The 13,204-nt window shown below is 50.6% G+C and overlaps 1 protein-coding gene across 1 annotated transcript; it reads right to left on the bottom strand.

Annotated features, from left to right (window-relative positions):
• Nucleotides 1-1,408: 1,408 nt before the first annotated feature.
• LOC107119253 (general transcription factor IIE subunit 1-like) lies at nucleotides 1,409-12,953 on the bottom strand (the record flags this gene model as incomplete). The annotated part of the gene is made up of 4 exons (XM_015421719.1): nucleotides 1,409-3,685; nucleotides 5,702-5,943; nucleotides 11,244-11,445; nucleotides 12,845-12,953. Coding segments are annotated over 4 exons (984 nt in total), but the record flags the coding sequence as incomplete, so codon positions are not given.
• Nucleotides 12,954-13,204: the final 251 nt, after the last annotated feature.

Below are 13,204 nucleotides of genomic sequence, written 5' to 3'. Positions count from 1 at the left end.
TTCACAGGGGTTTGGGCCGGTAGTGGTGAAAAGTGCCCTCAAGTCACAGTCGGCTTATGGCGACCCTGGTGGGGTTTTCAAGGCAAGAGACGTTCCGAGGCACTTTGCCATTGCCTGCCTCTGTGTGGCGACCCTGGACTCCCAGCCAAGTACTAACCTTGACTGACCCTGCTTAGCTTCCTGAGATCTGACGAGATCGGGCAAGCTTGGGCCATCCGGGTCAGGGTTAGGTTTGGGTTAGGTTTTCCTTGCTCGAAAGCCAGTCGAGTCCGACTCTAGGGTTGCGGTGCTCATCTCCATTTCCAAGCCGAAGAGCCAGCGCTGTCCAAAGACGTTTCCATGATCATGTGGCCAGCATGACTAAACGCCAAGGTGCAGGAACACTGTTACCTTCCCACCAAAGTGGTACCTGTTTATCTATCCATGCAGGAAAAAGCTTAGCGTCCAATGTCTAACTACTACAGAGAGACTCCAGCGTGTTCTATGAACCCCTGGCTTGGTCTCCAGCTTGTGTTCCACACTTCCACGTAGCAACAGCAGGGCCAGGGCAGGCGGCCTTTGCAGACAGACTCTTGGCTGACTCTCCATTCCCACAGGGAGGAAGAGGTGGATGCTCCCTCTAAGCTGTGGAGTCTTGTCAGCAAAAATTCTACTTTGTGAGCGACTGGCGTTAAAGTTGTGAGCGAGCGATTTGGCTGCTGCATAAATTAAGTTTGCTCTGGGGCCATCCTTCCTGAGCTAAGACAAAAATGTGTGGGCCGGAGGCTAAAAAACTGTGAGCTAGCACACACTAACTCAGCTTAGAGGGAGCACTGGACACAGTACAGGTTGCAGGAACAAAAACTCTTTATTTGAGACTTAACAGATGGCATGGGGTTCCCAGGGCAGTTTACCGCACTTCCTTTCCCGGCTGCCTCTTCTCCCTTTCCTCACCCACGCACTCATCTTTGCCTTCCCGCTTTCAGGCACGGGTGCTTCGCTTGTCCTGTGCCACCCAACTCCTCTCCATGGCCACCCATAAATCATCCCCCGGCTTTGGCTCAAAACCCCCCAGATCAGGGCAGAACCCCTGCCCTCTCTGAGCTCGGTGACTTCTCCAGCCCAAACCCCCCCCCCCCCCCCCGGACCAAGCGGCTCCAGCCCCTAACAGCCAGCCTCTTCCCAGCCAGTGCCCTTTTGGCCATACTCAAGCTACTGGCCCGTGGCCCTCAGTTATGCCTCCCTGGGATGCCCTTAATGGCACCGTGCCCTTTTCCTGCCCCTCCGTGCCACACCTGGGCATCATTCAAATACAGGGGCTTGGGTCTTTATCTACAGGGGCAGGCATTATCTACAAACGTTTTTTTAAAAAGCCAGTCCATTCTATTAGCAGGTTAAAAATGGCCTCGGATGGAAACTTTGTGTTCTTTCATCCTCCTTTATTTTAATATCCAAGAAACAAATTCTGACACAGTTATTTGTTTTTAAAAGATGAACGGCGAAGCATCTGAAAATAAAAACCACAAAAGAAACTGCACGGGCCTAACAAAACAAAAACGCAGTCAACTTGCTCGGCCTAACAAGGTCGGCTTTGCCTAACAATTTGTACCATCCTGGAAAATGAAAGAGGGATGCGTGTGAAATACGAGTGCGCAGCAAACCAGCGGTTTACTGTTCTGTGATGCCAGATAAGGGGGAGGGGACGATGATTTTTTTAAAAAGCTGTACATTTTTAAAAGGTTACAATTACAAAATGGAATCTGTTTGCTTAGGCACAGCTGGAAATATTCAACAAGACAGCGCCAGGCTAAACCTGGGGATCCGACAAACCTCTGCATAATTTTCTTATTTAAAAAATAAAATAAAACCCGTGTTCGTTTGCACTGAAATAAGACTCCGTCTTCCCCCAAACAAAACAAAACAATGACCTTGATGTTGGCGCTAACCCCGGCTTAGGCAGAGGCCAGGAACGAGAGATCTCGTTCCGGCCGCCATCTTGGCCTTCTCCGGTTCTGCTCGTTCAATGCAAGAGATTTATCAGGGTGGGAAGAAACCGGCTTGAGAGCTCTGGTTCACTCATTCTGGGGATCAAGCGGGGGCTCGATCCTGAGACACCGAGCGTGGCAGGAACCCTATGCACGCGACACCTACGAGACGAGGTAGGGAAAACAAAGCAGAGCGACGTTTTGCAACCAAAGTGTTCTCATTTGAAAATTAACCCATTACAAGTAATTAGATTAGATGAAAGGACAGAAATTTGTTTGTGGAAGCAAGGAAACGGTTATCTGTAAGAGAGTGGTTTTGTTTTGTTTTTCCTAAAGGAGAGTTTTACAAGACCATGGAAATGCTGGGAATATGGTCTCTGGGCAATTTCTCTCCTTTCCTGCAAAATGCAAAATATCTGTCCCAAATTCCTCTTTATCTCTAAGGAACAATTTGCAAACCGTGCTGGGCCAGACAGCCACCAGTTACCATGATTGCTACTATGTTCTCTGTGGCTACTATCGCATATACACATTGGGGAAGAAAAGGATGCATGAGGGAGGGACACTTAAGTCCTTCTTGTCCTCAGGCCGTCACAAATCAAAATCCCCCTGCATGACGGCTACAAAGAGATTGCCTTCAGGCTATCACTTTAGAGGGGCTACTATCTTAGAATGCAATGAACGCTAGAGGAATTGACTCCTTCAACCATTTTTCTTCCAAACGGGTAAACAAAGAGCATCCAGATTTTTCCAGGGTGAGCCGAAAACAAAAGTACAAGGTCATAACACGAGATCACAAACAGGATTGGAAACCCGCCGGTGACGAACGGCGGCGAGGTCTCCCACGCTTGGAACTAGACACGTATTCATTGTGTACAGCTCCGCTCACGGATACTTATGTGGGTGGTGGTGTATTGTCTGCCTGAAAAAGAGGACGCAGAAGAGGGAGTCTCACACTACCCCCTCGTTGTCCTTGGACTGCTTCTCTTCCCAAGACAAGGAGAAAGCGGCTTGAAACCATGAGAGCACAGACAAAGGGGAGGCCTTGGATCTCCTCCCCCGCAGGCTCCTCTCCGTGTAAAAAGTAAACCCCTGCTCCCACTCTCTGCTTTAGACGCAAACGAACATAATGTGGCTGCCACGTCAAGTCTAGTCCTCTGACCCCCTTTCCCCCCTCATCTCTAGAGTGACTGAATTGCTTGAGAAGGGGAAGGTAGAATTCGCCGGTTCGCTTCCTCCCTGAATTTCCCGTTGACAGTCATCCGCAGACGTTGCAGAGGCACAAGGAAGCTAATCAAACATGTCTTCAAACATGCGCTGACCCATAGTGATGTAGAGGTCCTTCTCATCGGGAGTCATCTGGGCCACCAGTTCTGGTCGCTGAGTCACCTGGCTGTACGAGAACGGGCGCCCGGCCACTGTGACAGTGGGGTCCTCAGTCACCACCTCAAACTCATCGTCATCATCTTCCTCCACCAGGCCGAAGAGTGTCCCTGTGGCAGCAGCTGCTCGGGGAGGGGAGTCTTCATCCGATTCGCTCGTCTCACTCTCGGAGTCACTGGCATTGGTGCTCGATAAAGGGGGCGCTCCACCCAGGGCGCCGACGGAGGCAGAGGGGGTTTTCTTCTCATGGATGAGCAGCGCGCGCATCACTTCCTCGTTATTGTCCAGGGCACCTTGACTCTCCTCCCCTTCCTGGAACATATCTGAGCCTCGGCCACCTGTAGGTGCATGAGTAAAACAAATGAAGGAAACAACAGGACAAACCACGGCAGAGATGCAGATTTATAATTTGGACCAATGAGAATTTCCCCCAACAGCAGTGCTGGAATGGGAGTGGCCCATTGGGCGCCCATGACACCAGAGCTCCAGCATCAGTGCTGAGCTCCGTATTGTCTTCCAGGACCTAGTTCTCAGCACTTGGTTTTATTGATATGGCAAACTGTGTCTGGAAAATCACTGGTAAGTGTTTGAGTGAGGGCTCCTGAGCCACGGAACCTCCTCTCCCCCGCAGCCCAGTTCTCACCCCATTCCGACATCTCAGCCAGCAGAGTGGTTGAATGCCTTTCCACCCTCCCACCCCTTCCCCCAAGATTCCTGTACAGAGGAAAACAAACTTCTGCTTGGGGAGGGGGCTGTGGCTGAGTGGTAGAGCATCTGCTTGGCATGCAGAAGGTCTGGGGTTCAGTCCCCGGCATCTCCAGTTAAAAGGACCAGGCAGTAGATGTGATGGGAAAGACCTCTCTGCCTGAGACCCTGGAGAGCCACTGCCAGTCTGAGGAGACAGTACCGACCCTGATGGACCCAACAGTCTGATTCAGTACAAGGCAGGTTCATGTGTTTGTGAGTTTCTAACAGTAAGCTGCCTTGAGCAGTCCTCTGAAACGGCAGCCTAAAAATATTCTAAATAAATGACATTCCTTTCCTTCTCTTGGTCTTATTATTCCGATTTCATTTGTATTTGAGTTTTTGGTGTCTCCCCGTCTGTTATGTTTTCTTAATGTGCAGTTATATGCATCTGTTGTGTGACTGAATAATAAAATAAAAAATGAAATTAAAAAATAATTTATTTATTTATTTAAAGGGAAACAAGCACGCTGGAGAGAAGCACCTGGCTTAGACTTTTCTCTAGCATGCAAGCTTTCCATGAGCAGATAAGGGATTGGAGCCAGACTCAAATTTTTGCCCACACAAGGGGGGGGGTTAATTTCAGCTGATCCCCCCTTCCGAAGCTATTCAGGGGTGATGCCCATCCCCCAGGGAGAGGGTTTCAGGGGGCTGCAGTAGCACAGGGGGGAGACAGGGAAGTTGCACTACCACTAAACACTAGGCCTTTGCCCATGCCTAAGATTAGCGAGAGGCATGTCATACCCAGACCATGAATTATGAACCGGCTCTGCCAATTCTGAGAGTTCTAAACCAGCTCTGACTGCTTTGGCACATGCATGTTCTTGCAATGCCACTCGGGAATTTAAGTGTGGGGGCGGGCATGCAACAGCATGTTGCCTAAGTAACGGCGTGACAGTTCCATAAAGATGATTTGATCGCTGGGCTCCAGATGGGAGTCGGACCGTTAATCAGTGAAGCAGGAGTGCCGTTGGCTGTCTGTCGGGCCCAACCCATGCCCACTATGCAGGTGGGAACACGGGAAGTCAGGGTCACCCTTGTTTCTTTATTCATTGTGAACAGAGTAAGAGTTTAAGGGTGCCCAGTGTCATAAAAACTTTGAATTATGAGCAACAGGCTGGATCTAGCACATTTCCGCTTGCGCTAGAGCTCTTGCAGAAACATAAGAAAAAGACTGCAGCCACCACCTTCGCTAAGTTAGTCTTATTGTATCCTTGCTTACATTTCTGCTTGCACCAAGATCTTGTGGCAACCAATTTCTGACTGCTGAGAGAGAGAGAGAGAGAGAGAGAGAGAGAGAGAGAGAGAGAAGACATAAACATTTCACAACATCTTGTGCAAGCAGAACTGCACTCTGTCCATTTATGTTTATATTTTCATTTGCAAGTTGTGGGATCCAAGCCAACGACAAGCCCTATGACAAGGCCATTAGTGGCTTTATCACACCACTGCTAGAGATATCAGATGCTGCTTTATACATAAGAGCAAACACAAAGCCCCAGGGGCTGTTTGTACACGCTGGGATGTGCCGCACAGTCTGCCTTCTTCAGGGAGGCCCTCAGTCCAGTTCAGATAGCTTTGCAATGGCCCTCCTGCTTTCCCCTCCTTACCTTCTTTGACGTCATCAGGATCATAAGCTCCCTGTACGGTGCTCTCACGCAGCCAGACCGGCCTTTCTCGGGGCGGCTTCCCATCATTGGCCGTCTGATGTGCATCCTCCTGGTCCTCCATGCTGATGACAACGTTCTGGGTGTACAAGTCCTCATAAGAGGGCCCCTTGGTGGTCCAAGCCTCCCTATGCTGCCCGCTTGGCAGAACGCCCATTCCTGCGGCACTGGCGGCTCGTTCCTTGCTGCAAGCCGTCATAAAAACAAAGATGCTTGTCAAACCAAGGGAGAGGAGGAGGAGGAGAAGAAGAAGAAACTGGATTTATACCCTGCCCTTCACTCGGAGTCTCAGAGCAGCTTACAAACTCCCTTCTCTTCCCCTCCCCACAACAGACACCATGTGAGGTAGGCGGGGCTGAGAGAGCTCTTTCCAGAGCCGTCCTTGAGAGAACAGCTCTGACCAAAACTATGGCTTGCCCAAGATCATTCAGCAGCTACAAGTGGAGGAGTGGGGAATCAAACCCGGTTCTCCCAGATTAGAGTCCGCGCACTTAACCACTACACCAAACTGGCTCTCACACCAAACAGCTTCAAATAATCCAAACCCTGACACCAGTTATCCTCAGACCTACTGAATATGATCCACCACCCCTTGTAGACCTCTTGACAGGGTCACTAATTTGAACATTATGGTGATTTCCGCTATTGGCATCAATTTATCACAAAATGTCAACAGCACTGTAGGATAAAAATGGCGGTTAGAGAGCTTATGGTACCAAGCAAGGGTAGCAAAGTGTCCGTCTCAGTTGGCCTCCCTGCTCTAGTTCCCAACCCACCGAAAGTGCTCATTTGATTCCACCTTGTGGCCCCAACACATTTATATGAAATTGTCACTACCTGTACAATTTTAATGTTTATTGTTTAATGATTTTCAAGTGATTTTTATTGTAACAAGTCTTGCACTCGGTTTTTGTGATCCGCCCTGAGCCTGCTTTGGAGAGGGCAGAATAGAAATCTCAAAATAAAATAAATAAATGACTAAGTTAGGAATCTGAAAGCCTCCAGTTCAAATAACACCTGGCCTTCGGCAACCACCTCCCTCTACCCCAGACTCCTCCCCCTCTGCAACAAGGACAATACCAGTGACCAGCATTACAGGTCTATTGTACCGATTACATGTTTGGAACACTCTGGAGACTCTAAAGGCGAAGTATTATAAATGCTAAGCGTTATCATCACTAGGGATGTGTATGAACCAGGAAAACGTGGTTCGGTTGGCAAACCATCAACCGTCACGAAATCTTAGCCGTTAAATGAACCGGTTCAGTTTGTGAGGTTCGTAACCCAGTAGAACAGCCCCCCGGTGTGCTAGAGACACCAAACTTGCAGAGGATCTCCAGCTAACTCTCCTCTACCTGCCCGCCATGTTTGGTGAGGATTAGATTTACAGGATCTGAGTTATGCCCCCCCCAAAGATGCCCCCAGAAAAGTGCTTTCTGGGGAAATGACACCTTTCTCTCCTATGTACATTTAGTACATAGAATTTATGTACATTTGCTTCACCTTTCTCCTGAAGAAGAGCCTACATTTGCTTCACCTACATTCAAAGCTCATTAAGAATCTTTGGCTCATAAACACCCAGATATTTACAGGAATACAGTTGCTACCATCTTGCTATGGGACTTGTTGGAGTCTGGTGAAAACATTTTAAGCAGGTCACCTCCTTAACTGTAGAAAAGAGCCAGAGTCCCATGGCACCTTAAAGACGAATAAAATTGGTGGCAGGGGAGGAGCTTTCCCGAGTCACTTCTTCAGATATGGTGACTCACGGGAGCTCATACTGTGCCACAAATCTGGTTCGTCTTTAAGGCGCTACCGGACTCCCTGCTCTTTTTGGCTGCTACAGATAGACTAACACGGCTACCCATCTGGATCTACCTCCTTAACTGGTTATCATTCTACACATCATTTCGGAATAGAAATGACCAAGAAAACAGCAGCAACAGCACTGCTTTTTGTGCATGCGTGTGCAAAACATGTCACCGGGGGACGCGGCATTATTATTACATTTAGAAAGCATATTTGCTGCTGCTGCGTGATCATTGTTTGTTATCTCCAGAAGCTTCACAGAGGCGAGCCGGTGACACTGGCCAGACGCACAGCTGTTTCTGTGTTCGGCCAGTAAGGCAGGATCGATGGATCCAAACTGGAAAGATTTACACAAGACAACATGGATCATCTTCTGTTGCAGACCCCCCTGTTGGAAGACAGAGCCCCCTGCCTCTGAGCCAGACAGGTCAGCCGCTCCCCAATCCCCTCTCTGCCGAAAAGCCTTTCGAATAGTTAAAAAGCCCGGTGGCACTTACTCTGTATCGCCTGGCAGGATTTCCTCTGCCTCCAAGGCAGTGGGGCATTTCTGTGCATGCACTGGGGCAGGTTTGATTCCCTGCTCCTCCACCCCGGTTTGATTCCCCACTCCTCCACCTGCAGCTGCTGGTGTGACCTTGAGTCAGTCACACGGTCTCTCAGAGGTGTTCTCTCAAGAGCAGTTCTCGAGAGAGCTCTCTCAGCCCCACCCACTTAGCAAGTTGCCTGTTGTGGGGAGGGGAAGGGAAAAAAGATTGTAAGCCGCTCTGAGACTCCTTCAGGTAGTGAAGGGCGGGGTATAAATCCAATCTCTTCCCCCTCCTCCCAGTTCGTTTCCAGGCACAACCCAAGAAGCTGGTCTACACCTTCTTGGAAGACAGAGCCCCCTGCCTCTGAGCCAGACAGGTCAGCCGCTCCCCAGTCCCCTCTCTGCAGAAAAGCCTTTCGAATAGTTAAAAAGCCTGGTGGGCACTTATTCTGTATCGCCTGGCAGGATTTTCTCTGCCTCCAAGGCAGCCATTGGCCTGATCCAACATTGGCTTCTCTTATGTTCTTAAGGTATAGATAGGAACTCTGAGTCTGGGGCAAGGGATGCTCGGTCTTCTTGGTGCTTGGGGGGGAGGGCTTCTAGTGTCCCGGTCCCACTGCTGGACCTCCTGATGGCCCCTGGTATTTTTGGCCACTGTGTGACAGAGTGTGGGACTGGATGGGCCATTGGCCTGATCCAACATTGGCTTCTCTTATGTTCTTAAGGTATAGATAGGAACTCTCGGTCTGGGGCAAGGGATGCTCTGTCTTCTTGGTGCTTGGTGGAGGGGGGGCAACAGTGGGAGGGCTTCTAGTGTCCCGGCCCAAATGCTGGACGTCCTGATGGCCCCTGGTATTTTTGGCCACTGTGTGACACAGAGTGTTGGACTGGATGGGCCACTGGCCTGATCCAACATTGGCTTCTCTTATGTTCTCTTATGTTTGGGACCAGCATACTTGAAGGGCCACTGCTCCCTTATGGGCCACTTTGGGGGGGGCCTCTTTGCTGAGATTAAGCAGGTGACAACCCAGGAGAAGGCCTTCTCAGTCGTGGCACCAAACCTCTGGAACTCTCGCCCAGGGAGACTCATCTCTCCCCTTCTGTTGCTGTCTTCTGCCAGCACGTGAAGACTTATTGTTTCGTGTGGCATTCCCTCAGTGACCATCTTTCCTGACCCATGTTTAATTTTTTTTAAAAAAACATTCACTGTTGGTTTTTATCTCTCTGTATGTTTGCGAAGCTGTTTTAAATGTTTTCATGATGTGCAGGCGGGTAGCTACAGTGGGGCTATTCGGGGCTCTGCCCCCTTTCTGAAAGGGGCAGCCCCACAGGGCTTGGTTGGAGTCCCCCTAGTGAGTAAGGAACAGGAGACGGAAGAGGACCGACCTGTGCCGTTCAGTCCTGGCTGGGGAAAGGGGTGAGCTCTCAGAAGGGGGTGCCTTGGTTTCCCAGGCCTTTCCAGAGGCATTTGTCCACTCCGGCAGGGAATGGAAAGATAGGTGAGGGTTAGCAGAGGTAAGGGAGGAAGGGAACTTTGGCCCTCTGGTGGGTGACTTTAAGAGGCTTGCAACTCAGTTCCTTAAGACCGCGTTTCTTCCCCCCCACCATCTATCTTTAAAGTATTAAGGGTCTAGGGGAGACGGCTGCCGGGGTTCAGGCTCACAACTACACGTCCACATAGATTTGACAGCAGAGGTGTCAAAATGAGAGCCCCACTGCAAAGATGCCTAGAGCTGGACCGGTAAGTTCAGCCCCATCAGGAAACAACTTGCCCCACAAGCCTCAAAATTCCGGCTACGGATTCTGACCCTTCTCGTCAAGGCTGCGCTGATAGCGCTGTCTGGTTGAGCCAGACACGGATGAAAGCGAGCCTCCCTTAAGTTACCCATGTCAGCAAAGCAAAGCAAGCATGCGCGCGTGCGCAAGGGTCGGGGATGAAGGTAAACAAAGAAAGCATGGCAGCTAGCTGACATCCACTGCTGTTGCTCTGGTTGGTTTTAATGGGTTTTTTTTAAGACGTGTTTTTATGATGTGTGTTCTGATTTGCCAGCTTCTTCGGTGACCCTTGTGAGGGCAGAAAGGCAAGATATAAATGTCCTAGAATAAATTTTAAAATGAATAAATAATAAAGAGAAGGACGGCAAACGTCAGCCCTGGATCTCTGTCCCAGCTAGGGATGCCGGCCTCCACGTGGGTCCCGGGGATCCCCTGGAATGACAACTTATCTCCAAACGACAGAGATCAGTTCCCCTGGAGAAAATGGATGCTTTGGAAGGTGGGCTCTATGTGTGAGTGCTGTGCAGCCCGACCCCGTAGACCCTGACCCCGGGGATTCTGCGCCCTCAACGTCTGAGGGTGAGCTCCCTGCACCCCTTGAATCACCAGACCTAAGTCTTGTGGAGGATGAGCACCAGCTACGAGGAGAGTTTACACCTGGAGCCGCGCCGGCAGAGCCAAGCACAAGAACCACGCCTCCTGATTTCCCCTGCACTGGTGGCTCGTTTGTGCGATCAGAGGCGACGGGATATGGCAACCCGGCGTAAGGAGGCGTGCATGCGAGGTCGGTGTCCTCTAAGCCCAGAGTACTGACCGGAGCCAGGACCCTGTTAGCAGCTGGAAATTGGCTAACAAGCCGACCGGGCTTTTTAGGCGTCTCTCTCAGATTCCCAACTCGTGCTGGCAACTAATCGCATAGAAGAATCGCTGCACCCCGGATCCTGCATTCCTGTCTCCTGGTTTTCATTCTGACTTCCCGGCTCCTGACTTTGGCTTGTGTGACGTTTCCCGGCTCCCTGACTTCGGACTGTGTATCCTGACTTTTGACGAACGGCTTTCGGCTTCTGAAATCTGCTTGCAATCTCCGGTAACCCTAGACTGTGTTTTGACTTGGTATTTTGGACTCTGCTCACATTACTCTGTCTCATCTGGTGCCATGACCCCGGACTGTGTTTTGGACATTCCATGCCTTGCCTGGCCCGCCAGCGCAATCGTGACACTATGGCACGATACCCTGCTGAGGCCCCTCCCACTACCCTCCCTAGGCTCCACCCCCAAAACCTCTGGGGATTTCCCAACCCGGAGCTGACAATCCTTCCCCTCCCACCCCCCTCAGTATCCAAGGAGGACCTGGCAACCCTAGTCCCGCCCCACCTCTGCTTCAGGGCAAGGATCTCCATGGGCTCCGGTTCCAGGATCTCGTAGGCCAGGTTGACGTCCTCTGTCTCGCGCAGCAGGGCATAGATCGGCTCGATCTGCTCGTTAAACCGGGCCACCAGGGTTCGGGCATCCTTTTTGGGCATGGCCGACTCGTCTTCCTCCACTTCGGTCTCGCAGAAGGTACAGCGGAAAAGTCCTAATGGGAGAGAAGCCGCAAATGTATTATTTGAAATATTTCTACTTTGAGCTTTCTGCTGAAGGAGGGGGGGAAAGATACCCGTGGGGAAGCCGCTTCCAATGTTTTCTTTGAAACAATTAAAAAAAGACACCCATGGGAAGTTGCTTCCAGCGTCTTCTTCGGAACAATTAAAAAAAGACACCCATGGGAAGTTGCTGCCAATGTCTTCTTCGGAACAATAAAAACCGTGATGAAAATGCATGAAAGACGCAGTTAAAGCAGGGAAATGGCATTGGCAGTAAAAGCAGAGAATAATTAATAACTATCGTATGGGGTTGTGTGTGGTATAGCCAGGAGATCCTAAGACTGTCTGGCTGCCTCGAGTACTAGCTCTTTTTAGCATTATGCACCACTAGGTGGCGAGCTAGACTTATTTTGGGGTGCTGAAAGAGCTCTGAGAGAGCTGCGAATGACCCAAGGTCACCCAGCTGGCTTCATGTGGAGGAGTGTGGAATCGAACCCGGTTCTCCAGATTAGAGCCCGCCGCTCTTAACCACTACACCATGGTGGCTCTCTAAAAAAAAAGCAGAGAGAGAATGAATGAGAATAATATACAACAATCAACAAACAAAAAGCAGTCTCTTGGCAGCATATAAAAGGCTACAGAAAGTCCTACAAGAGAAAAACGCTGGCTGTATTGTCCCTATTGTCAGAGGGCAATGATGTTTTCCCACAGACCAAAGAAAGCAAACATTTGAGCAGGAAGCTGATAACTCAAGGCAGCACACAACAAGGGGAGGAGCTGTGGCTCAGCAGGAGGATGTCTGCTTTGTGCCCGGAAGGTTGCAGGTTCAACCCCCCAGCCTTCCCCTCATGTTGCCTCCTGTCTCTGGGATTCACAGGCAGAGGTTCCCCTCAGTTACCATGGCTAGTAGCCACTGATCGACTTATCCTCCATGAATCTATCCAATCCCCCCTTTAAAGCTGTTCATTCCAGTGGCCCTCACGACATCCCTGGCAGCAAATTCCACACTTTAATCCCTCTCTGTGAAAAGTAGTATTCCCTTTTGTCCGTCCTGAACCTACTGCCTATCAGCGTCATTGGATGCCCTCGAGTTCCAGTATTTGGGGAGATGGAGAACAAGTTCTCTTTGTCCAGTCTCTCCACCCCATGCATAATTTTATAAGCCTCTATCGTGTCCGTCCCCCCCCCCCCTTAATAATCCCCTTTCTAAACTGAAAAGTCCCAGACTCTCCAGCCTTTCCTCAGAGGGAACTTTCTGGGGAAGGCCGCTCCTGATCTGGAGCCAGTGCAACCAAGCCAGTCCCGGTGGGGTTGGAGACATCGCAGGGGCTGCCTGGCTCAGACCTGGGCAGCGGCGAGGACGGCCACAGGTATCCGGCCTGCAGGGAGTACCGGGATCCACTTGCTCCAGGGCTGCTTTAATGTCCCACTCCGTCCCTGTGGTCTCTTCTGTGTTGCCATCATGTAGCTTGCACAAGGAGATGCGACCGAATGAGTTTAGCTGGAGTAAGAGGGGCTGTGGCTCAGTGGAAGGGTCCCTGCTTGGCGTGCAGGAGGTCCTAGGTTCAATCCCCAGCATCTCCAGTAAGGATCAGGTGCCAGGTGATGTGAGCCACTGCCAGTCAGAGGAGGCAAGGCTGACCTTGATGGACGATGGTCTGCTTCAGTATAACTCAGCTTCAGGTGTGTTCGTATCAACAACAAGAAGGGAGGAAGAAGGAGGAAGGAGGGGAGAGGAGAGGGGAAGGGAGA

This window comes from Gekko japonicus, unplaced genomic scaffold, assembly GCF_001447785.1.
Source record: "Gekko japonicus isolate JY-2015 unplaced genomic scaffold, Gekko_japonicus_V1.1 scaffold3278, whole genome shotgun sequence".
NCBI classification, from domain to species: Eukaryota; Metazoa; Chordata; class Lepidosauria; order Squamata; family Gekkonidae; genus Gekko; species Gekko japonicus.
Note: the sequence above shows the minus strand (reverse complement) of the source record. Positions and strands in the feature narration are given on the sequence as shown.